This window comes from Trematomus bernacchii, unplaced genomic scaffold (assembly GCF_902827165.1).
Source record: "Trematomus bernacchii unplaced genomic scaffold, fTreBer1.1, whole genome shotgun sequence".
In the NCBI taxonomy this organism is placed as follows: Eukaryota; Metazoa; Chordata; class Actinopteri; order Perciformes; family Nototheniidae; genus Trematomus; species Trematomus bernacchii.
This window is the reverse complement of record NW_022988066.1, coordinates 5076241-5101931: the sequence shown is the minus strand read 5'-3', so window position 1 is coordinate 5101931 and position 25691 is coordinate 5076241. Positions and strand designations below refer to the sequence as shown.

Here is a 25691-nt window from a genome sequence, read left to right as displayed (position 1 = left end):
TTAGTTGGCATGCTTATATTTGCCGATAAGCACTACACATAAAGTTCAGAAAAGGCTGTTGGGAATGTCATTCATAGATATATACCATTTTATCAAACCCCGACAAGGTTGTTTAATTATTTCAGCCTGGACCAAGGTGGTGAACCAACCGAACGACCAACACTTCCATCCCTAGAGCCACGCTGCAAGTATGGATAAAAAGCAAACTGATAAGAAGCCGAAACCTCAAGGGACAGTGACTTAAAATAGGACATGATTGTTGGTAGGTTAGTGAAATTCTAAAAATATTTAGCATTGTCATAATTTAAGCTATCATTCTATCACTATCACACAATACATTCAAAATACTAGAAGAACAATTATTGATGTGTTTTATCATTATTACTTAAAGAATATTTGGTAAAAAACTAATGCTCAATTCTTATACTTTGTCATAAATAGTTTATAATAATACATCACGTGGCAATGCAATACATTCAAATAAAAACATTAAGTTACACTGCATACTTCTGTAATAAAAACAAATGAAAAAAATATGAAAAATCGACTTTCCCTTACAATCAAAGGTATGGTTTACATGAGCGTTTTGAATATGGAAATGGAAATGGTCATTGTTGAGTATCTGTGAAAATGGAAACCGACATAGCAAAATGTAGCAGAGGATGGGTGTTTTAGCAGCATTTTGTTTAAACCGTAGGAAAGTATGTCAACTACACAATATCCGTCTTATCACCAATACACGGCTAATACAAATTATTTCAAACATACGCAAAAATAAAACAAACACATAGCTTTAAGAATATTGTACTGTGAGCACAACACCTACAGACTGTGGTCTAATTTAAAACAATACAATATTACTACCGTCAGTGCATTGAATTATGTAGTGCTCAAAAGACAATGGCTTCTAATTAAATACAGCATTTCCACCTGTTCAAGTCCAAACACAGTGACAAGTTAACTGATATGTCATTACAGTCATACAAATGGAAAAAAGTGGATTTATTGAACATGATAGGCAGAAAATAATATCCGCTTTTACAAAAATGTAAACCATATTCATGCCTCACACGAATATATCTGATTAAAAGTTAATTGGGGACCAGAAACAGAACCACCTCTTACAGAGTCTCATACAGCATGACTGTGCACACGCTTGGATGTGGGTCATTTGTTTTAAGCCCGAGGCCTGGAAACCACCAGAGGCTATAAATACAGAGTGATTCATGTGTTCCTGCAGCACGGCAAACATCAGGAGCTGACCGGCAGATGGAGAGACAAAAGAGAGCCACTCTGTAGCTAAAGGAAAACTCAAATATCCGAGGTGTGAAAGCACCAAGGAAGTCTCCTTAAATGTCCCTGCTTACTGGATGAACACAGGTGATGTCAGAGTGTGCTTTCATAGGTGATAGGAGATTCATTTTCATCTTCACCTCCTGCTGCAAGGAATTTTCAAGATGGAGAGTAGACAGAGGGAGAAAAAAGTCATGAGAAAAGCTTGGGTAAAAGACTTATCACATGCTACACAGAATCTGTTGTAAACAAACAAAAGTGTACAACCATGTGTTCAACTTTTGCACTGTGGTTAATCCAGTGTACCTACACTCTAACAGAAACAATGCCAGTGTTGTGTGGATGTAAAATACATGGATGAATGACAGGGTAAACAGAACCTATGCAAATCATTGTCTGACTGGACGCATCTATCATGAAGGTAAAAAGTATATTCACTATTCAAACAAAAAAGTGCAGCGAGGTCCGAGAGCAGTGTTAAGCGGAGTGGACTTGATGAATGTAGGACTTTACCTACCTAAGAAAAAGGCTGATACAATGGGTTTGACTCGCTCACCACAGGCAGAGTTCTTTGGTTTCTGCAGCAGGCGAGGTCCAGTGAGCCCTATGATCAGAGCTCCTACAGGGGCAGTGAGCAGGATGCCCAGCACAGCCACAGTCAGCACATCCATGCCGTACTTCTGCAACTGCTTGTCGTCCTTCGACCGGGCCATGTCCAAAGCTGTGGAGCCTATGGCCGCCTGAAGAGAGCAAAACAAAAATAGTGATTTCTTCCATTCTCAATTACAACATAAAACACATTTAAATGTCCATACAGACAGAACATTTTTTGCAGATATGAACTACAGAAATGATTTGCTGTAAAAATTCTAAACTGAGCAGAAATTAAAACTCCCAGAAAAGCAGATGGCAAAAGTACACACATCCTTTACTCAAGTAGAAGTACAGATACTCGTGTTTAGAAATACTCTGGTAAAAGTAGAAGTACTGACTAAACTTCTTTACTCAAGTAAAAGTAAAGAAGTATGGGCTTTCGAAATGTACTTAAAGGACACCTATCATGCTATATTTAAATGATATATTGTAGGGCCATATCTATATAAGGTATATTTATACGTTTCTGTTTTCAAAATACCAAACAGATCATGCATTTTCGCCATGCCTCATTTCGCTCTATTTGCTGTTCTCCAGCCCTGTTTTTGCAAGGGGCTGATTCTGTGAGCTGCAGCTGACCACGCCCCCCTGCAGGAGAGGGGAGCGTGCTCTGATCAAGTCAGAAGAGGGGGAGAAAAATAGATCTCCGTCCTCCGTGTTTTATTATATTATTATATAGAGTCGTTATTCATTTGTTTTAAAGCTCAATAAATAACAAAGAAGACCTTTGACCGGCACTTTTCTAATTTTGTCCGGAAGATTTAAACTTTAACGGACATCTTGACCGGCGAAAGAAAACCTAACTGAAACTCTGCCGCACGGTCCCCTCGTTCCTTGGAAGAGGCGGAGAGGTGGGTGTTTGTCATCTGCTGGTGGACTAACCGGAGAGAATTACAGTGCTTGCCTCGACGGGGAGGGATTGCATTGAATTAAAGCAGCGGGAGCAAACGCTTGTCTCGGGGAGGGAGAAAAAAAGCCACCGCGGAGAATAAACAGAAGGGAAACCATGGCAACCATGCGTGGGAAGTCTTCTTCGCTGCTTTTGTGGCAGACTACAGCGCCACTTACAGGCCTGGCATATGTACTACAGCATCTCCAGCGCTTTCGAGCGGCAATGGCCGGCCGTGGCCCAACCCCACATTCCCCTGATAGGTGGAGAGTTGGCCCAATAGCCGTAGCGCCACCGTCCTGACGTCAGTAACGTGTTCAAATCTGGATCAGTTTTTATCAGATCCGTTGCAGCCCCGTTTTTAGAGATTTGGGTATGGAGGAAAATAGAGAGGGTTGTGTTTTCTGACACTTGGTGAGTTCCCTGGAACACCGGGGACACATATTCATGTATAAAAGACGTACAAAAGTGCATTTTGCATGATAGGTCCCCTTTAAGTAAAAAGTACCTATAACTACCAACTGTTTTAAAGAGTAACTGACCTCACTTTTTATTAATAGAACAATAATGTAATTGTTAGCTAATGAATGTTTCGATGCTGAACAACGGCAAAATGACAAAGTTTCATTGGTCCCTCTTGTTTAAAGAAGACCAGGAAATGATGGATACACTGATCGTGTTAAAATCAATAGGCACGCAATGACTCTAAATAATAATGATCACGCCACCAAACACAGATTAAAACTAAAGTAACAAACCTGTTTTGAAAATGTAAGAGGTAGAAAGTACAGGTATTTGTGTTAGAAATGTAAGAAGTAAAAGTAAAAAGTCGTCAGAAAAACAAGTAGTGGAGTAAAGTACTGATACCAGAAAAATGTACTTAAAGGTGGGGTAGGTAATTTTGGAGAAACCAGCTCGAGTGTGCTAGAATTTGAAAATACACAGCCGGAAAAAATCTGCCACTTCCTTACAGAGCCCCTCCTCCAACACACACGAACGCGCACATGACCAATGAGGGCACGAGATAAGTTTGTGCACAGATGGAAGGCTGACAGGCAGGTAGGCCATCCAGTTATTTTAGCCACCTTTAAAGGTGGGGTAGGTAAGTTTGAGAAACCGGCTCGAGATACACTTTTTGTTATATTCCATGGAATGCTCTTAACATCCCGATAGCAATGAATATCTTAAGTGCTTTGACACAAAATCCATAAAAAAAATGTCATCTGTGGAAGCCGTAATACTGTAAAAAGCACGACCAATCATTTTAGCCGGCCCGGCTAAAATAACTGGATGGCCTACCTGCCTGTCAGCCTTCCATCTGTGCACAAACTTATCTCGTGCCCTCATTGGTCATGTGCGCGTTCGTGTGTGTTGGAGGAGGGGCTCTGTAAGGAAGTGGCAGATTTTCTCCGGTTGTGTATTTTCAAATTCTAGCGATCTCGAGCCGGTTTCTCAAACTTACCTACCCTACCTTTAAGTACAGTAAAAAGGTATTTGTACTCCACTACTTCCCACCTCTGCAGAAAAGATAAGTGAACTGCTGACAAATGTTTAAATCGCTGACGTACCTGCACTGTGGCTTTGGGCAACCATGCGAGGGCAATGAACACTTTTTCCTTCATGTTGAAGCCCGCACACAGCACACAGACAAAGGTGAACAGTATTCGAACCAGCAGGGCAATGAGCAGAGAGGCTATACCCAGACCTAAAAAGCAGAAAGACAAGATTCATACAGATGTGTTGCACAATATGACTTCTATTCGTTAACAATTGTATATCAGCAGCACTTCCTCTTAACAGGTTTGGGTAAGGAGTGGCAGATTAGCAGTGACATATAGAAATACACACAGGCTGGCTGCTTACAGTATGTGCTGCTTATACACGGCCCTACTAGAAATATGTTTAAACTGTGTGTTATGTAGGGTGCATGTGCTCATACATCTATCATATTTACTCTTACACCTCGGAGTAAATGTATAGTACACAAGGAAATTAAACTGAGAGCATGGAGGACATTTGTAAATGGCCTAACAGTACTGAAATACTTTTTAATAACAGAGATTTTTCTGATTTCATGTATCATAACACAGAAAGCCTGGCTGTCATAAAGTTGACAGTAGAAACATTTCAAGTAAAGGGTCAATATGAGTTGTGACAGTATGTAAATTCTGGTATATTTTTTACCAGAAGCTGAGCAATGCTAGCCATCTGAAAGAGAGAGTGCAGTCTAAGCTGGAAAAATAGAAGTTTAATTAATTACCCACCATACCTGCTCATATCTTTTTAAAGCACCACACAATTATTTTAAATGGGAGGTCAAGGGGATTATTTGTTACAAAAATGTTTCTAAAGACGATGATGCTCTGTAGTCATGTCATATTTTTATTCATAACAAATCATTTTACAAGTAAATTATGTGTAGTTGTGTTTAATATACAGCTACTTGTAGAACACCAAATTATGTAGTTTTTTTTAGCCATTTGTCGTGGCTTGGATAAGATTACTTTTTTAGAAGAATTCTCAGGTATGTTTTCCAAAGGTAATAGTATTACCTCAAAACAGAGAGGTGCAGAGAGGGACATCTAAATGTTCTAGGGGCCTTGTTTTTGCTTATGGAAATATATTTACATCCATACAGCTGCATTTGAATCCCACAAATTGATAACAGCCACCTCACTGTCTTATGTTGTGTGTGTATGTGTGTGGTCGTCTCACCAACTGTGTATGCCTCCAACTCAGTGATACGAATTTCTGCTCCTATCAGTCCAAAGAGAAGAGGCTGGAACACGTCCCATGCCCAGTCCACCACTTCCTCCACACGTGCCTTAAAACAACACATAGAGACAAATTGAGTTATGTTATCTTTTACATGCTTCAGTGTAGACAACTACTAACAGCCCAGTAGGTTGGTAAACAATGTGCTCCAATAATTCCTTATGATATACACTTTTCTGTCGAGTTAATCGTGTCGAATTCAACCCAATAGATGGAAAATTGCAAATATCGAGCTAACAAATATGCTGTATGTAAAACAGATGTGGCATGGATATGTTGTTACCTTTTCTGACCCCCAGCCGAGGCCAGCCAGGAAGGCCAACACCAGTGTGCAGAGGCCTCCAGAGCCCGGAAACCCTGCCACACCGCTGCCAAACACGGCAAAGATGGACAGACCCAGCACCAGGAAGGATCGCTTCATTACTACATGTTTCTGTGTGAGAAAGACGCTCAATTATTAAATGTAGAATATCTTAACATAATGAACAAATCTCAAAACACAAAATGCTCCATATAACACTTATAAAGTCCGTTTGAGGTAGTTAATGACATTTTACATAATGGTGGTTGACACTTTTTTTACGCTGCTATCGACAGTTACATTTCTCTAGACATTGAAGTGACTGTTATTTTGTATATATTGATTGTTGTGCTTTTATTTAAGTCTTAATGTGTGCATATGTATAAATGTGTCTTTTGATTGTGTATATATGGGTATATACATATATTTGTATACATATCTTTATACATATTTTTAAATATATTTGTTTTTGTATTCGGGATTGTGGGAAACGGTATTTCGTCATGTGTTTTATGTAATTCAATTTAAGACTATATTTCTGTATACTTCCCAACTTAGGTACATTCAAAGTGCCCTCATAAACATTCCTCAGCGTTAATCATTTCAAACCAGATTTTTTTAATGCATTTGTTGGCTGTACCCAAGTTGTTTCACACACAGGCTGTGGTGTCAAGTGGCGTAAGGGTGACTTAGCAATAGTAAAACCAGCTAATATCAGAGTAATGCCTCAAGAGCAAGTGTACCTGGTCCACACTGGGAAAGTACTGGATGAGGAAGCCAAGAAGAATCCCAGCAACCATCCCACCGCCCACTTCTAGCACTCCTCGCAGGATGTTGAACCAAGTGGAGCCTAAAAGGATCAGCAAGAGAAATATGAAATAATAGTATAAACTGAACCAACCTCTGACAGTTTAATGCTCTTTAGTTATGTCCTACATTGTGGTAAACTGCAAATATGAAACCCAAAATGCACTGTCACTTGGCGCAAAATATCAAAAGAGTAAACTGCACACTCACACCCTCTGCTGAGCTCCTGACAAACTACAGATAGGATCTTTTTATTTCAGATGCTTCTCAGTGCTGACTTACACTTCAGTACAATGAACCCAATGCCCCTCCCCTGGAGATCAGGTGGTTTAGCACTTTCTATAAGAGAACATTGAAGTCAGCATTATTTATCTTCACTCCTCCACACATGAACTCATAAAACAGGTTACCTGTTGCGAAGGCCACGCTCAGACATGTGGTGAACCCTGTGATTGCGAGAATGTCATCAAAACTGCCGGCAGCCATCAGCAGGGTGGGGATGCCCTGCTCCACGCCGTAACCGTCCTTCTGCAGCAGCAGCATGGAGGGAACCACAACTGCTGGAGACACAGCGCCCAGGACAAAGCTACAAGGTGGAAATCAGAAGATGGATCACTTGAAACAAATAAAGGACAACTTTTGAAAGCATCAGCCTATTAACACACTTTGTAGATATCAAAAGGGAGGCATTCCTGCAGCATGATATGTAGCTTAAACTGTAGCTGTGAACTGATATTGGCCAAAATGTAACACATTTTGATTATTTGACAATGATCATTTGACTGCATGTAAACATACTGTGACGAAGGTAACTTCGTCACTGTGGACTGACAGCTTCGGGCCTTGTAATATTGCACTTGTGGTTTAGTTTGAAAGTGTTCCCCCTCCCGTTTTGTCTGTGGCTGGTGATTGTGTTCACCTGGTGCCCTGTGTTGTCTCCTCCCCCCCCACCTGTGTCTTATTGGCCTGATTACTGTGTGTGTATTTAGGCTCTGTTTTCCCTGTCAGTGGACACGTAGTAGGCTTGTTTGAGACAAGCGAGACCTGCGCAATTGCGATCAACGTCTTGCTAGTGCGTTGCATGATGGTTAGTCATTTTGTCCGACTTGCTCAGAAGGCTCGCCTACATGAGACGTTGAAATCTCGCGGGACAAAGACGCCCGCAGACTTGAGAGCGAGGCGCGGCGAGGCGGCGCAGTTTCTCTCCACGGGCTGCGGAAGCGAAATGCTTGATGGGAAACGACTTGCTGGTATCTCGACCTGAGCGCTCATTGGTGGGTTTTACCCCGTGCTGGAGATGAAACTCTCCATTGGCTCGGCAAAAGTTTGTTTGTTGTTTTGTGTCAGTTTTACGTCGCCACTTCCATTCACATTTTTCATCATTGTTCCACAATGTTTATCATCATTAAATTAATATCTATATATTTTATACTATACTTGCACTGCTTACCGTTGTCATACTTTATATATCTTAGCATATTCATACAACACACTGTTCATACTAGGCTAGGCTACTGTGTATATAGTGTATTCATACCCCTCACTGTTTTTTCATCATTCAATTCATTCTATATTTTATTCTGTAGATTGTGTACATTACTTTTCACTTTACTGCTTTATGCACTCCTGGTTAGAAGCTAAACTGCATTTCGTTGTGTCAGTACCTGTAATCTGTGCAATAACAATAAAGTTTAATCTAATCTTGAGCAGGAACAAATGTATTTACTTAGTACATATCTGACATTAACGATTAAACACATTTGTGCATTCTTTATAAATGCAAACCGAGTCAAGCCGACTCCGGAGGTGGCGGTATGCACCTTAAAGTTGTTTGCAATCCGCCAAAAAACCGAGAGAAGAAGAAGAAGAAGAGGAAGAAGCCGACTCCGAGCTGTCCGACTTCAGGCAAGCTTTTTGAGACCTCCCCCGGCTGCGATCGGCTATTCTCGTCTACTTTCGAGGCGAGCCGCAGCTCGTCTCAAACAAGCCTAGTGTGTGTGAGATCCTTGTGGCTGGTGACTGTGTTCACGGGTAACAGTCATATTGAGGCTGTGAATCATGTGCCCATGATTTAATAAATGCCCACACCGGGTTATATTTGAACTCTCTGCTTCTGCCTCCTTGCTTGGTCGGGCCGCTCAATGGTCAGCAAAATTCGTATTTTTAAGATGACACACTAGCCTCCAAAATGCCCTTTTGTTGGTACTGGCCATAATTTAAGTTAGTTAGTACAAAAATAATGTTATAACCCCTATCCTCTGACGTGAAGGCCATCTGAGTAAAAAGCCTGATAATGCATTTCACCTACTTACGAATGCTGCACAGTCAAAAAGTCAGAGGATACAAGGTTAGAAATGTAATGTGATCTAGAGACTCTCAGGGAGCAGTGTGTTTTCTTGTTTTCTGCTTCATGGGAACATGTTCCTTGTCGGGAACACTGTGTTGTACAGTATCGGTCTAACTTATCTTTGTCATCAAAGTTCAGCCTTCCATATCTTGACAGGCTAGAAACTTTCACTCAGTTGTAAACTGCTCCTGATGCTCAGTGAGCTGAACAGTCTGCTCAGTAGGTAATGAAAATATGGTTTGAATTACAATTAGTTATCTTATTTCTGTTAAAACAAATATTTAAAAAAAGAGGACACCAACTAAATCAGTCTGCATTTAAAGGTGGGGTATGTCATTTTGGAGAAACCAGCTCGAGTGCGCTAGAATTTGAAAATACACAACCGGAAAAAATGTGCCTCTTCCTTACAGAGCCCCTCCTCCAACACACACGAACGCGCACATGACCAATGAGGGCACGAGATAAGTTTGTGCACAGATGGAAGGCTGACAGGCAGGTAGGCCATCCAATCATTTTAGCCAGGCCGGCTAAAATGATTGGTCGTGCTTTTTACAGCGCCACGGCTTCCACAGATGAATTTGTTTATGTATTTATTGTCAAAGCATTTCATATATTCATTGCTATCGGGATGTTAAGAGCATTCCATGGAATATAACAAAAAGTGTTTCTGAAATCAATTACATACCGCACCTTTAAGTTGATGTCAGATTAAATAAAAGCTTTTAATAGTACCCCGGTCTTCATGTGGACCATTCTCAGATGTCACTCTCTCTTTGTACTGTCTTTATCCTCACTGTTACGTGTCTGCCCTAGACATACTGTAATAAAAATACACAGCTTGTAATTATGTAGAACACGAAGCTGGAGATGGAAGAGAGTGGTCGGTGTTGTATTTACCCGAGGATGAAGCCCCAAACCCAGGGCAGGCCCATGAGGAAATGGGAGATCAGCGCTATGGTGCAAGCCTCTATAATGCAGGGCCCAGCTCCCAGACGTAAACACACCGCTTTCAGTTTCCTCAGAGCCTGTCAACACAGACACATAAATCATTCAGTTTGTTATAGTAATTAATAACCTTTAAGTAGAGATGATGAGAGGATTAACATGTGTAATGATGCTTAAAAGTGCAGAATGATTTGTTGATTAATTGACTGATACATCTGAAAATTGACAGAAATGAGCTCTTTTGCAAAAGCAGAGTTACCACTAAAATACGTTTGTGGTTGTGAGATAGCAGTACTGTTTTTCGCCTACACAACTTGCTGTCTTAAAAATAGGTGTCGTTTTTACACTATATAACTGTTCAACAACAGTGTCACACATAAGATATTTCACCAGGAGGAATATGCGATAATACAGGCGGCTTTTCCAGGTCTCCCCTTTACCGTGTCTTAAGCTCGCACTGGGAGAGACAGTGAATGAGAGCACATACGGTCACACATAGCCTATCCACAAGTCTTTACTATTAATAGCACACAACTTTGGTCCATGCTGCAAATGTAACACATAGCACATACAGGTCACCTCTGCTAAGTTTCCCCTCAAGGTCTTGTGCTCTTTATACAGTTAAAACATAGCGTTTGTGCGCCAATTTGCGTCTGATCTGGCACTTTTGTTAGGAAGCGGAAAATCAGGGACATGGTCGTGAACAGGACAAAGCTAAGATTTGCATGCTTTTCCCATATCAGTGGAAATTGAATATTTTGGATTGTGCAAAGAGATGGGACCAGTAGTTTATTATCATATGTCTCTAATCATTTCTGTGTGCAGATACTAAGATTTGAAGTGTGTGGCGTACCATGGGATCCAGACCCAGACCAGCTCTGGCCAGAATGACAGCCAGAGCGATGTTCCTCAGTGATGCAGACCACCTGTAGTCAATGTACACCTTGTCTGTTATAACTGGGATGTTTCTCAGCAAAAAACCCATCAGCAGCATACCTGCAACACAGCAGAGAGCGTGAGAGACGAAAGATGATCATTCAGGATTTACGCAGATACAGAACAAGAATAATAACCACCTGTTGCTTTTGGAACTTACAGCACTCAATATTGGACACCTGAGGCTCTCTGTAATACTGTGATGTGCCTTATATCTCTAATAGAAATGCTACACTTTATTGAGAAATGTAAAAATGATGCTGCATTTAAGAACATTATGATTACATCTATATAAATGGGGTTTAAAATATAATCATAGAAAGACCAGCAAATATTTAAAATAGTTAAAGAGTGGTGAGAGAAGACTTTGAACTCATCACAATATTCTAATATTGTTAACAAAAACAGACGCTAAACAGGTATAAAACAATACTCTCTTCATGAAAGACACAGGAAATCAAGTTTAGATAGACAGAACGTGGAGTGTGTTACTATATTGTACTTCAATCTAGCTTTTGATGTTATTGCAAATAAGGAGTGGCTCCAGGTTCCTTGATTTTTATCTTGATTGGGGCGCAGCAGATGGCATGGTCAGGTACAAAGTTCTTACATTTTTTTTAAACTAACAGGACCCTTATCATGTAAGCTATTAATTCAACGAATATAAGCAAAACACAATACCAGCCAAATACTAAAGTGGCTAATGTAAACCTGACCTTTAACAGAACAAGTGAGTAACATGGTTGTAGAGTTAATCAGGAACTCCCTTTTGACCTTATGTGTTTTTTTTATTTGTTTCTCTTTTTGAATCAATGACAAAGGTGAAATGACTCAGTCAGTAGATTACTTTGTCACCAAATGTTGCAATACGTAGTAAATGAAGCTGCAGTACAGGCTAATAATCTGTCCGGCGCATAACCACTAAATTACCAAGGAGAGGTGGGAATGGCGGAAGTTTGGGCAGACGGATGAGAGCCACCACTTTGCCACCAATGACTGCGCAGATGAAGAGGATTGTGATTCCGAACAGGTTTCCCCCTGGAAGACACTCATCCTCTGTGATAGACCACACCACTCCAAAGAGCACACCTGCCAGAAGGACTGCAGGAGAAACAGGAGACAGATGTCAGATTATTATTGGGTCATGTCATGTGTCCCTGTCTGTGTCAATGTGTTTTTTATAATGTGAACTTAAAATAAAGTGAGTGTGTGTTAATATAATTTCTTTCATCTACCACATTGCTGACATTTAATAGTTCCAAATGTAAAAGAAAGTCTGCAAGTTCAGTCCTATTTAAAAGTACAAAGTGACATACAATTCATTTTCAGGTCACTGAGACAAGTAGAGACCTTGCTTACCTTTAGTAACGAGAGAGGCCAGGAGTCCTCTTGGGGGACATGGGCAAAATCTAGCGAGCAAGGGGCAGCAGACCACGGGCGGGTCTGTGTTTGTGCCAGCATCCACTGCAGGGTTTCGTGGGATAAAAAAGGTTGTCTCCTCCGTGACATTTGGACTAGAACAGCGTCGTACCACCACTTGGATCTGGTTCACATTTAGGTGCTGTAAAAGAAAGGTCAGAATACTTGTTATTTTGCCTGGTGGACATTGTGTTCGTTAGTTGCCTTAACTCCCACATAATATAAAGGCTGTCCATGTAAAAAGAAGCTTTAAAAACGCAATTTCAGTTAAAGAGTTTCGTTGTGACACATTGACAAATATTTTATTATATTTTTGATGAAAGGTTTGAAAATATGTTGCGTACAGTATGTACCCAAAGCCTCTTTACTTTCTGAACACATATTAGGTTAATATCTTGTTCCTTATTGCTATTGTTGATACAGTGGTACGTCATGCCAGTAGATAATAGATTATTGTTTCTTGGCAAATAATAAGAGAGATATGAACATATTGATAACTGCACCTCCCTGAACACCCTCCTAGTTATATTGCCCAGGTGGGTACATTAGCTCAAAGATTTGCCTTTGCCATTGGCTGCATTTATGTTAATTATAATATTCAAATTACAGCAACAAATTATGAACAAATGATCTCTTACAGAATAATAAATTGTACAAGGTTAGAGGGCAGTGTTTTTAAACATAGAAGAAGTCAAACAACAACCTCGATTGACTACTGTGAGTGACAAAAAAGCAAAGCCAAATGGCAGCAACCACATCATTTATATGTAGCTTTAAATTATTTGGTGTGTTAATAAAACAAATAGCTGTTTAATTTACCCATAAAAAAACAATACATAATATTAGCTTATAAAACACCCTTTTCAGTTTTGTCAAGGCTGTAAAAACAGATAACATTGTCAGAGATTGTAATGATTAAATGACTATACCTCCACATTGTTTGTTGCAGGCAAAGGAATTAAGTCCAGTTGTGGGCCGGTTGTTGGCAGGGATACTGGCGTCGGTGTTGGACTACGGGCTGGACTAAGGGCTGGACTACGGGCTGGACTTGGTGCTGGACTCGGGGCCCGGGTGGGTTCCGGAGTAGCAGGTTTGGGCTGAGTGTCCTCCATGGCAATAGGCTACAGTATTTCTGGTCCACTCACTTCTTACTCACAGTACATCAACTGTAGGGGTGGGGTTGCCCATTGATGGGCAGTTCCTTCACTTCTGCTTCTGTATGTCAAGCTCTGACTGCAGGCTCCTATTCATACAACACAGCCTTATCAGTAGAGAAACAAATTATTGTTTACTTGATAAACAATAGTGAACAGTGGAGTTAGTACAGGTGTAAGATTGGATGAATGATTATTAGGGATGTCCCGATCACCTTTTTTTGCTCCCGATCCGATTCTGATCATTTGATTTTGACAATCTGCCGATACCGATTTTTCCCGATCCGATCTTTATGCAATGCATTAAGAGGAAAAAAAAGGTAACAGATAACGCGATGAATTCAGCTATCTTGGTTGTTATTTTTTTGGCCTTTTCACTGTTCTGGGGTAGTTTCTCTTTCCTTTTAAAAGTCTCTGAAAGTGTCGGTTGTTTCAGTGCCGTTACCTGAGTGGCCGCTGTGTACTCGTTGTGTTGTTGTTGGTGGTGTTTGTATTAGATTGGTCATGTTGTACGTACCTCTGTTCTTTCCACCACGCGGAACCTCCGCCTTGCAAACATTGCATCTGGCTGTTACACTGCCTTCGCTTTCAATTTTATAATACTTCCAAACTCCTGACATTTTCTCTGTCCCGACTCCCGAGTCACCAGCTGAACGTAGCCTCTTGTTAGCTTACTGCTACTATTAGACACTGCGCCCACTCTGTTGCCAGATTTGAGAGAAATAAGCAACCAGGTCTATGAAAACAAGCCCAAAAGAAGCAACACATACATGATGTTGTGTAATTTTAACCCAAAACTAAGGCCTCAGGATGACTTTAAGACGTGAACATGGTCATTTTTGTTTTGTAACATTAAATAAAATGTATAAAAATATTTTATAAAAAAAAAAAAAAAAAAAAAAAAAAAAAAAAATTCCGATCCCCGATTTTTTTCTCCTGATCCCCGATCACGTGAAAATCACGTGATCGGCTCCGATCCCCGATCACGTGATCGGATCGGGACATCCCTAATGATTATGATAAATGTAATATCACACATGACACGCTTGTTGTGTCAAACATACAGGCTTAACAGAGAATATGTAAATGTTTTATTAATTTCATATTGTACTGTAAGAGGTCTCTATGGGGAAAGAAAACTAACTAGTTTTTAAGCCTCATGATCCATGTCTAAATGAGGATCTATGAGGCTAATGTGTAGCTGTATGCTGGCTATCGTGTACTGTATTTACTTTGTATAACGCACTGGTAGTGATGACTTGTAACTCATTACAATGGACATACTAAACAATGTGCTCCACGTTTAATAGCTTGAGTCCACGCTATGTTATGCACAAAGGTTTACAGGTAATGTAATTTAGACTAACGCTACTACAATGTTTTGACAGTTGCTGATGGCAACAGACGTTAGTTAATCCACTGCGATCAGACCACACTAATCGATGCTTACAGTTTGACCATATGGCACATCTAGCTAGCGGATGCTAGAGCAACTAGATTAGAGTTAACTAGCATTGTGAACAACATACCTTTCAGACTGGCATTGGTAGCCATTTAGCTAGCAAGCAAAGAAAGTGTTTAAAGGTGTGTTTGTCCTGCTGAAGCGGTACCATAGTTTAAACTAACAGAGGCTAATCCACGCCTCATAAATAATGCTAATAGTCCCATTATCAGACATGTACGTTAACTCAGTAGAGGCAGCTAACTAAGCGTACAATATAGGTACAATAGTAATACACGAGCACCTGTTTAGTTGATTAGTTATTATCTAATGGATCTGTGGGGCATCGATCAGCTCGCCATGCCCACCGTTGCTTTGCTAGCGCTATATTGTCTGTGTTTAGAACGTTGCTTTCGCCCACCAGCGCTCTGCTCTGGGTCATCGATTACTCCTATTATTTTATAGATTAGTACAAGAGGTAAATTAGCACTGTCATTTCACTTACAGCCGTTTTACAGAGCAACGTAAGGTACGATATAGCTTGGAAATGTTCACTATACAGTAATGGCTTCAGGCTGAATTAGCCTAGTTAACGTTAGTAAGGGGTAAACTCTCCATAACGCGACGGTTAACGCGGCCGCCATGGACTCGTTAACCCGGTTGACGCACCGTTACAAATACTTTCTTCTCAGATACAAATCGGTTCAATCATCAATTTCGGAGAGAGGTCTTGTCCGATATTGGATGCTTTGCCAGTAGCAGGTTGTGTGCTTCCGACCAACAAGCTGTCAGTGAACTCTCCACACCATATCAATATGCACGGTAGCTAACTAGGGACCTCGTGACCCCTCAGACGGGATTAAAAAAAGAAATTAAACGCTATTAAAGAAAACAAAAGCTCACCTTATATCATAAACATGACCATCGCGTGTGAACTTTCAGTGTACAGGGTTTCTGGCAGTCATGAGGCACATAGAGCAGCTGGGCATTGAGAATGAGGCGGATTAGTGATGGCAAAGCATGTATGTCCCCGCGCACAGGAGTGCATGGGGGAAGTAGGGTCAAACAGAAAAGCCACTCAATAGTATTGGTCAAGACTTTTAATAGATGTTTGAACATATTTCATTAGTATTCAAATGAAACTTTTAACGATTGGTTTGTCAAATACTTCACAATTAATGCATGTATAATAAGGTGATTAGTTACACCATTACACTTTAGCTGTGATAAAACCAATTTATTACAATGTCAATCAACATCACTATGTTGGCATTGCACACATTTGCAGCATATAACATTTGATTTGGAAAATAGGGCATGTCACAGAAAAAGTAAACAATAAGCAAAATCATATAAATGATTTAACTCAGATTTAGTGCGTTTTATTTGGGCTTCAAATAAGAATATTAAGTCTCCACTACTGTCATAATGTGCTTGCAACAGTTTGCTTAGAGTCTCCATCCTCCATCGATGATTTGCTCCGTTCCAGTCACATAGGTAGACTGTGAAAAAGTGGAGATACATCATACATGACTTCACTGCTAACCAATAAACAAAAATATTTATTTGCATGTATAACTAAGTAATATTAAAAGTGGTGGCCATGAGTCCAAGTATTCCCTCCTTCTCAATTACTTTATTTTAAAAACGGAAACCAAAAACAAGTCTGCAACGTTTTTTGATTTAAAAATTATATTTGTTTTATGTTAACTCCAACTAAGTTTAAATCCTCTCAAATGTCTAGAATACAAACAAAGTAATTGGACCTCCGTGTAGCTACGGCTCTGCAAACTTTGCCTGAATGTTGATGTATTGTACCTGGACCACATACGTATGCAAGCACTCACTCACCTCATCTGAGGCCAGGTATACACACAGGTGAGCCACCTCTTCAGCTGTGCACATTCTGCCAGTTTTCTGTCTTGCCATGAAATCCTTATAAGCCTGCAGAGTTACACAGAGAGAGAGAGAGAGAGGACTTAAAGTTGTATCATTTGCTCCAATACCCAGGATTGTTTCTTGTCGAAAACAATAGATACCTGTTCTGGGTCAGGTTGGGCCTCGATCCTACCCCTCAATGATGGAGTATCAACAGTTCCTGAAAATAAAAATAAAAGTCATGATAGGGTTCAATTTAGGTCTACTAGACAAATGAGTTTGCACAGCATTTATTGAGACTGGCTTTGAAGGGACAAACTCAAGGTGTGTATATATTTGAAATTCAGAATGTCCACAAACATGATAATAACAATGATAAGAAAAAAAGATGTAATTTGTTTTCAAGTATATCTATGGTTAAATGTTATCTAGTGACCTCGAGCAATACTAGAGTAATCAAAGGACACATGGTTTTATTTTGAAGGGTGTTTTAAACTTACCAGGACAAACACAGTTACAGCGAATGCCTTGCTCAATAAAATCAGCCGCTATAGATTTGGTGAACCCAATCACTGCAGCCTTGGAGGTACTATAGGCACACCGGTTCACAACACCTGAGTGAAGGAAACACACGTCACTCAAACGCAGAGCAGCTATCTGAGCTAAGAGGATTACAATGAACTTGGTCATACTTCAATGACTTAATGTCCCTTTAGTCGGGCAGGACATCTATAATCATCTACAGAAGGTTTTTCTTTTTACCTTTAATGCTCGATGCAACAGATGCCATGTTAATAATGTTTCCTGACTTCTTTGACAACATCTAGAATGACAAAATACATTTGAAAGTTGTCATGTACACATGAAAAAATGTTTTAAATGAAGACGTTATGCAGCGTTCTTTAAGAGATTTGTGCTTTGATCCAAGCTAAAATTCTGCTTTGAAGCAGTTTGGTTAGTTTGAGACTTAATCTGGATTAGTGATAGGACAGTCACCACCCATCATGTCACAGGCTCAGAGTAATACAGCTAATCCACGCGGACAAAGGATGAGAACAATATGAAAGCATATGTCACTCAATTTACAACAGCATCTATTTCCTTGTCCTAACAACAGGATGAACAGTGATTAGTATTTAGCAAAGTAAACAGGTCACCTTAGGTAGGAAGGCCTTGCTCATGAGGAACATGCTCCGGATGTTCACGTTCATTGTGAAGTCCCAGTCGGCCTCTTCGCAGTCCAAGACGGAGCCATGGTGCACAAACCTGTTTGCAGTAACATGTTAACTCTGATTACAAAGGATGGTATTACATGTAACATATATACATATGGCTCTTACTATGAGGTAAAAAATCTCAAATGTCAATCAGAAAAAAAACAGAAGATTGAAGAAATAAGTATAATATTTCGCCACCTGAACAGTTTCTTCCCCCCCGCTACCGGCCTCATAAACAAGGCCCGGCCCCCCCACTGACACTTTACCTGAGCCACATCATGGACTCTATGCATTACATTAATGCACACAATGTACAACATTATTTTGTATTACAGCTGATTTTATTCCTCTATTTCATTCCATTGCAATGTAAATACTGTTACATTTTACTATATATTTTAAATTATTTTTTATATTTTTCTGGTTCTCTACCTGTGTTTTTAATTATTGTTTTTATGCACCACGACACCAAGTCAAATACGTGTAAACCTACCTGGTAATAAACCTGTTTCTGATTCTAATTCTGACTCTGATAATAAATACAAAAGTAAACTGCAAATAAATGCTTGTTAAAATGCTGCGTTCTCCCCCTCAACATTTTACCTTGACTTGTGTAGATTTAGAGACCTTTGTTAAAGAGATTGACTAAAGGTCAAGATAAGGATAAACCTTAAGGTATAGGGATTTGGGAAACGTTGTTAATCATGGGACGGATAAACGTGCTGAATGTCAAGACAGCAACACAAGTGGAACAGTTAGGCACAGTTTATGTATGTCAAGGAATATGGCTGTCAAGATTCCGCGTATTTGTTATGTAAAATATTCTAACAGGGGTATGTAATGCATCTTGTAGGGACTATTTACAGCAGTGTATTTAGTCTGCTCACGAATATTTATGGCATCACGATTTCACAATGTTTGATCAACTCAAAATAAGCTACACTGCCCATACTAAAAGGTAATGTATGAACATTTAACCCAGTGAGGCTTACTTGTAATGAGATTTTCAGACAATAAAAATTGAATATCATCAGACTTAATGCCCAAAAGAAAGTTAATGAGTATTACTCTGGTAATTCAGAACAACACACAGGAAAAAAACATACCCAGCGACATTGAACAGCACATCCACATGATCATGTTCCTTGGCCAGGGCTTCGACTTGGTCCTTCTTAGTTACATCCACAACCTTGGTCTTAATCCCTGTTGGTGAAGGGGAAAAGAGTGCATTTGTTGTGGAGAACATAGCAATTATTTTAATGCTTGCTTTGATTCAGCTCACATGAAAAAACGAATTGTCTTTATGATGTCTCTAGTCATTCACATTTTATTGGAGGAGATGCTAGTTTAAAATCAGGCCGCCAGTCTCCTAAAATAAACAAGTGAACAACATAGACAAAAGCATCCTCTTTTTCTGAGGCTTCACAATCTGCACAATAACACACATTTACAACCGATTGCTATTCTGAAGAGCTTATTTTCATGCTGGCCAGTTAAAAGAAATATGAAGGCTCCCTCACACAATTTATTTACAGGTGATATGTATTATTATCACACGAGTCAACAGCTCTAGAGAAAGCAGTTAGGGCTGCTTTGGTTGAGAGCGATCTGCAAGGAGGTGTTAAGAGGGGAAAGAGTGTTAATTACCTCCTATTGATTCAATCGTGGTCCAACTGATGCAATTTTCAGCAATAACTACTGATATGATGCAGACAGCATGGGTTGGTAGTGATCACTCTACTGTTCTGTTCACTGACTATGTGAGATGTGGAGACCAGTGAGCAGTAATTCACTCACACAGTATAACTTATCTTAAAGCAAATGCAGCATATTAAAGTCTTTGCTTGCACAAATTATTCTTGTATCATTTTTAGTGATGCAGTCATAGTAATAGTAATACTTATATTTGGTGATTTTCTTAGCATTTTATAGTAGTAAACTGAGTATCTTTGTCAAAACAAGACATCTGATGCAGCACCCCTGGCTCAGGTTAGCTGTAATAGGAAAGTCTCACTGATGTTAGACCAACTAAATGTTAAATAAATAGAGAAAATAACAGCCTTATTAATACAAAAAAACGATCGCAGACCTTTAAGAAGATTTTAAAAACAGGACTTGAAATGTTGATTGCATTAAAACTATGGGCATGTATCAAATGCATCTTCTTAAAGGCTCAAAGGTACAGAGGTGAATGTTGTGACAGAATTTGAGCAAAAAGGAAAAACATGCCTCAGTCATCCTGGCTTTATTGCACTGGCTGTCCAGCAGATGGCGGCCTAAGACCAAGGGAAATTAATCTTACCTGGAATGCTGTCCAGCTCTTTTAGCTTCTCTCCATTGATGTCTGTCGCTGTGACTTGAGCTCCCTCCTTTGCAAATGCCTACACAGATGAAAAACACGAGTCAGAGCCGAGCAGATTCACAATATGTTATGCTATAAAACCTCCAGCTCAGTAGGAGTAGAAGGAAAACAAATCATTTGGTATGATCCTGTAACTTAAACAAATATGATGTATGGCTATTGCGGTTTGGTTCAATAAGCTTAGATAATGAAAAACCTTAAGACTGGGACCAGTGAGGCAGGTATGATTTTCTATTTCTTATTAAAGCTGAATTTTCACCTGAATGCACATACTTACTTCCTCTAGAGGCAATAATTCAGGTCACAATGCTGACACCAAGATCTCATTATCACATATGATAGCATTTCTAACCTTAACCCTTAAACATAATTTGAATCCATTCAATTTCCGGTCACTTGATAGCTGATGGAGTTACTGCACTGTTAACCACAGAGCAGACCCCATCAGTAAAACACACCTCTACAAGTGTAAATGGAAAAAGCTGACTAGCCCCTCAAATATACTATATACTGTGTGATTTGAACCTGATGATATTAAATTCTTGGCCACTGAACAAAACACAAATTGCTGTTTTTCAAGGCACAGGTGTAAAGACAACACTTTAAGCTGATGGCTGTGATGATGACCCAATCTGGATAAGGATATGTGTGTTCGATTTGAGTGTCATGCTATCTCTTGAGCAAGAATATCACCACACCAATCGTCCATAAGGGTTACCCTAACCTGTGTCTCAGGAGCCACTATTAGAGCACACTTACAGTATTTGAAGTATACAATTGTTGACTGATAGCATATTTCAACCATTGCCCACAGAAGGTCTATAATATTCATGCAAGCTGAAAAAGGTAGTTTCTATAAATATATTGATTGATTGAATGAATATATAATTTTGTTTTATTGTATGTATTGTATTGCTGTAACAATGTAAATGTCCCCTCTGTAGGACGAATAAAGGAATTCTGATTGATTACATTATTACTATAACAGCTTTTATATTTCTTTATGGAACTCCGCTTGTTCTCCTGAGCTGTAAAAACAAACAAACAGGAAAACTAGAACTTAAACAGGCAAATAACCACATGCAGTGTGTATTTCTGTAACAGTCATTTGGAAGATAACATGCTTATGATCACTGTTATTAGTGCAGTGCTTCACTTATGTACCCTTCCAAATGGCTTTTATAGAAGATATATAACATTTGGCAGGATGTCAGTACCATTAAAATATTCAATTTGCATTACACAAACACTGGTTTGAATATGTAATTATGCAAAATACACAATGCTTTGACACCACATGATAGGCACTAAAACATTTTCCTGTGTGATATGGTTGGACACGTATAAGTTAGAAGTTCTCATTAAAGCTCATTACTATTGCTGCAGCACGTCCAATCCCCTGCGCAGCAGCCGACAACACAATTACTTTCCCGTCGAGGCGTCCCATAGTGCACCTTTCACTACTGCTGTGATCTAAACACACAAACAGAAAACAGAGTATTGTACAAAAACAACGGGTTCATTTTGATTTCAAATGATCTCTTCTCATTATATATTTTTTTCCTTTTTTGCAATCAATAATTATTAACAAATGTGTTCACCGAAGATTAGTTTACCATGCAGTATATAACCTATAGCAGCAATTGTGTGTGGTGTTAGTATCAGATTTATATTAACAGGCCTTATTAGGAAATGCATCATTTTATGTTATATCCTTGTTAGAATATCTATAATAGTAAGCCATGTTAAACCTTACAGAATAGCTAACCTCTTGCAAATAGGCACTTGTAAAATAAGTGCTCCCTTATTCTATTGTTTGTAGCTCAAACGGGTTGTGAAGTGGTTGCATGCAACTTTTGTCTCTCAACACTCACTTTGTTACAATGGAAACAACAATTCACACGTATTAATGAGAGTACGTAAGTATTACCTAAAGAGAAAACTACATTAAGATTCTAAAATAAAGTTACAAAAGTTGTTCATTTTCATCAGGGCCATCTCCACCCAACAGTGGCAACTGTGTGGAAAGCAGTTGGAGAGCAGTTTCCTGACACAGTTTGCTCTCGTCAGACCTCACCAGTGGTCTTAGGAAAGAGACAGCTGGCTGTTACATCAAGTTAGTGAGAGATTCTACCATTTCTTTACCTTTTTCCCTTTAACAGGCAAAAGACTAGGGCTTACAACATCAGTGCAAAGTCAAGTAAAAATAACTTCTCAGAGCCACTTCCTGTTTCTCTCAACACATTATACTCAATTTGTATGCCTGGCATTGAGATTGCAATCTTACACACAGTAGTGGTTTGACATGCTTTGTCATTTTATTTAGTTCCTCGGCAGAGTTCTTTTGAATAAAAATGCACACTGTATTATACGGTTTCATTCAATTGCAGACACATACTGTGTGCTCATGTGCAGCCAAGAGCAGCTAAGGCAATGCACCTGTCAACTTTTTCCCGCTTTGTCAACAATGTGGCTTTTAAAGGTTAAATCAGTAAGTATAGACCCTTAACTTTTTTTGCTTTAAAATTATGTGTAGGCCTATGAATAATGTACAAATGTACACAGGCCAGTTTGAGTAATATGTATTTTTGTTAAGGTTGATGTGGTCTAAGGCTTTAATGCTAGATATATAAATGGCAGCTTAAATGTATTATAGCCTGAGGGTATACTATAATTATGTACAAAAGCCTATCAAAAATATTATCAGAAATGTCAACATTACCTTTTAGGATTTTTAAACACGGATGTAGTTGTTGTACATCTCCAAAGTCGTTTAACAGGACATTTCACACTGCACACATCATCCAATTTTTTGTTGAAAACAACATTATTTTAGAAAGAAATGGCACGCAGTTGAATTATTAGCAGTTGATGTTTGAGTGGTACTTAGGGGTGTACAGAAAAATATCACGTGATCACTCAGTCTTTTTATGGAGCAGCCTCCAACTTCTGGAAGCCATTGCTGTTACCATAAAGTTAAGAATAAGGGCGCACTACGGTAGTGCTGTTTTACAAATGTTTGTTGGCTTGGTATTATTTTTAATATGCTCAGCTCAGCTATGTTCCGGTGTAAAGTGGTGCACATGTGTCTTGTTTTACTGTTGCACAGAATATAAATCTAGTAGTAGGCAACTAAGGCAAGTATATTTCCTCACCCCGAACACCTAGAACTGTAAGTCTGCACGGTGAACTATTCTGAATACTTTTTTGTCTGCCTCTCCAAACACACACGTATTTACTGCTGCATGGAAACAGGCACGTTGTAGCTTAACACATTGTGAAGAGTTCCACTGTTGAATTTGTACATGTAATGTTCATAGGTTGCACATTCAAGTTCAACAACACTAGAAAACGGATCAAACTCACCCAGTGTTCAGGTCCGACTGTCCGACACATTGAATAACAAAGTTCAAAAGTAGCACCACGTGAAACCTTCTGCCTGTAATGCTATTGGTTCTAAACCCGGAAGTCGTTTTGTCGTTTGAGAAGATGAAAATTAAAGCAAGAGAGTGCAGTGACTTCTTTGCCTAGTTAGCAGACGCATGTTTAGTCAAATACATTTATATTCTTTAACATACATTTATTTACATTTATTTAACTGTGTGTGACCATTTAGGGAAACATTTTAATATGTGTAAGAAGCTATTTGTAGAGGATCCTGTTTGATGCATGCGTAAGCTACTATTACACATTTATTGCTAGGGTGCAAAAAGCTATTCAAAACATGCAGGAGTTGACCTCTTGCAAGTGTGAATTGTCTTGATAATGAGATCAACTTAGAAAACCTTGAAAATTGACCTTTGAGATCTGTTCAACGTCCTTTTATTACCACTAAGGGTTAATGGTTTGTGGAAAGAATATTATAGTTGAGGTTAATAGTCAACTGAAAATGACCCTTCCTGTCCACCAAGTCAGACAATGATCAGCCAATTGTAGTTTCAGTAACTGTACAATTGTTCAGTGCATGTCTGACATTTGAGGATGGCAGTTTAATGTTAACCTTGTAACTGGACCTCCAGTCTATACATTTGACATTTAGTTGTTGTGGGAGTTTCAGTCATCTCACATGATGGACATGTGTTTACCCAGATGGTAAAAGCTTCCATGAGAAATGTTCCAATTCCTTCAAGTGATCAGAAGAAACAATTTAATTTCATCTGCTGCTGAACATCATGTTATACAATGAAGTTTTCAGAACTATGATTCAATGGACATTGGGATAAGACTGTTTTGATAACTGCTTTTCCCAAGGTCAAGAGTAACTTTGAAACTCAATGTTTTTCTCTATTTTCCACTCTACCCTCAATGGGGCCCCATTATTTATCGGTAAACCTTCTATTATTTTTTAAATCTTTTTAATTTCTACTGTTGTCCTTCAAGTATGATCTGTGGTCAGTATTACATGTGAGTTTAATGGCTCTTAATACAACACAGTTTGCATTTGTTAATTCCACCCTGTTTATTTAGTTATTTTCATTGGCTTCCATCACAATTAAAGTGCAATTTTCATTAATCAGATAGAAGAAGAAAATGTTTACACATCACAATCTCTCATCACATAAATTAAATCACTCGACATGGTGCAGGTGCATGCAAAGGTAATAATTGCACCTTATCTTTCCAGGCCACAATGACACTGCAAAAGCTTTTGAAACAGACCGCTCCTTCAAATGTTACTTTCAGTTTCTGGTTGATGATAACACTTTGTAAGCAGTGTGAAATTGTGACTGAAATACGGGAGCTGTTGAAAGACAGCTGGGGTCTGTTGAATGCTAAAATATGCATTAACAATTTTCTACTTGCCAAAGACTTGTCCAGCTGGCAGCTGTTCTTGAATGAGGCCAGGGGGCAGTGAGGACACTATGATTTTCTTCATCACCACAGTTAAGTGGACGGGGAGCCAGTCTGTCACACACCCTAGGTTACACTTCAATCAGTGGACAATAACACGCAGAGACAGAGTAATTACATTGTCTCTGCAACTGGTCGCATGTTGATGTGGAACATTATACTTTCTGTTTCTTGATCTCAGGTTCATCCAATGCACAATGTACCTGCATGTGTTTCATCACAGTAAATGCTTTGTGTCGTGGGTGTATAAGAGATGTGTGATTTAATCAACAGTGTTTATTTAACTATTTTATTCTCTGTAGATTCTAAAAGTCTTGTTTTTTCAAACAAAGAAATAAAGTTTTCTTGAGGCTTTTTATTACTTCTCTTTCTGGTTAGTTGGTAGCTTTAGGAATGGCAGGTATAGTTTTCACATTCAAAGC

General features: G+C 39.2%; 2 protein-coding genes across 10 annotated transcripts; both read right to left on the bottom strand.

The window, feature by feature from the left end:
* Positions 1-84: 84 nt before the first annotated feature.
* si:dkey-162b23.4 (sodium/hydrogen exchanger 9B2) lies at positions 85-15977 on the bottom strand. 8 transcript variants are annotated; one of them, XM_034120514.1, is made up of 13 exons: positions 15865-15977; positions 13296-13609; positions 12307-12508; positions 11878-12048; positions 10865-11007; positions 9964-10091; positions 7130-7305; positions 6656-6762; positions 5895-6044; positions 5552-5660; positions 4405-4541; positions 1811-2033; positions 85-1439 (listed from the first exon to the last, which is right to left on the bottom strand). In XM_034120514.1, exons 2-13 carry the CDS (start codon positions 13476-13478, stop codon positions 1387-1389), a joined length of 1782 nt encoding a protein of 593 aa, XP_033976405.1. In that variant the 5' UTR covers positions 13479-13609; positions 15865-15977; the 3' UTR covers positions 85-1386. The 8 variants fall into 8 exon arrangements, with proteins under 8 accessions (XP_033976405.1, XP_033976410.1, XP_033976411.1 ...); XM_034120519.1 differs by having other exon boundaries at positions 85-1436; XM_034120520.1 differs by having other exon boundaries at positions 1850-2033.
* Positions 15978-16046: 69 nt separating this feature from the next.
* On the bottom strand, positions 16047-23867 carry bdh2 (3-hydroxybutyrate dehydrogenase, type 2). 2 transcript variants are annotated; one of them, XM_034120523.1, is made up of 10 exons: positions 23785-23867; positions 21794-21891; positions 20359-20437; positions 19163-19259; positions 17997-18105; positions 17602-17662; positions 17340-17453; positions 17001-17059; positions 16813-16905; positions 16047-16463 (listed from the first exon to the last, which is right to left on the bottom strand). In XM_034120523.1, exons 2-10 carry the CDS (start codon positions 21863-21865, stop codon positions 16410-16412), a joined length of 738 nt encoding a protein of 245 aa, XP_033976414.1. In that variant the 5' UTR covers positions 21866-21891; positions 23785-23867; the 3' UTR covers positions 16047-16409. The 2 variants fall into 2 exon arrangements, with proteins under 2 accessions (XP_033976414.1, XP_033976415.1); XM_034120524.1 differs by lacking the exon at positions 23785-23867 and adding an exon at positions 23141-23738.
* Between the last annotated feature and the right edge of the window lie 1824 nt (positions 23868-25691).

What these genes read in the sequence shown, in the direction of transcription:
- si:dkey-162b23.4 (XM_034120514.1), bottom strand. Translation starts at nt 13,478, where the DNA reads ATGGAGGACACTCAGCCCAAACCTGCTACTCCGGAACCCACCCGGGCC. An exon ending in CTGCAACAAACAATGTGGAG is followed by an intron (nt 12,509 to 13,295) that starts GTATAGTCATTT and finishes TTTCTTTTACAG; the next exon opens with CACCTAAATGTGAACCAGAT. An exon ending in TCGGCTGGGGGTCAGAAAAG is followed by an intron (nt 5,661 to 5,894) that starts GTAACAACATAT and finishes TGTTGTTTTAAG; the next exon opens with GCACGTGTGGAGGAAGTGGT.
- bdh2 (XM_034120523.1), bottom strand. Translation starts at nt 21,865, where the DNA reads ATGGGACGCCTCGACGGGAAAGTAATTGTGTTGTCGGCTGCTGCGCAG. An exon ending in GCAAGGCCTTCCTACCTAAG is followed by an intron (nt 17,663 to 17,996) that starts GTGACCTGTTTA and finishes TTGTCATTCTAG; the next exon opens with ATGTTGTCAAAGAAGTCAGG. An exon ending in TGTTGCATCGAGCATTAAAG is followed by an intron (nt 17,454 to 17,601) that starts GTAAAAAGAAAA and finishes TCCTTCACTCAG; the next exon opens with GTGTTGTGAACCGGTGTGCC.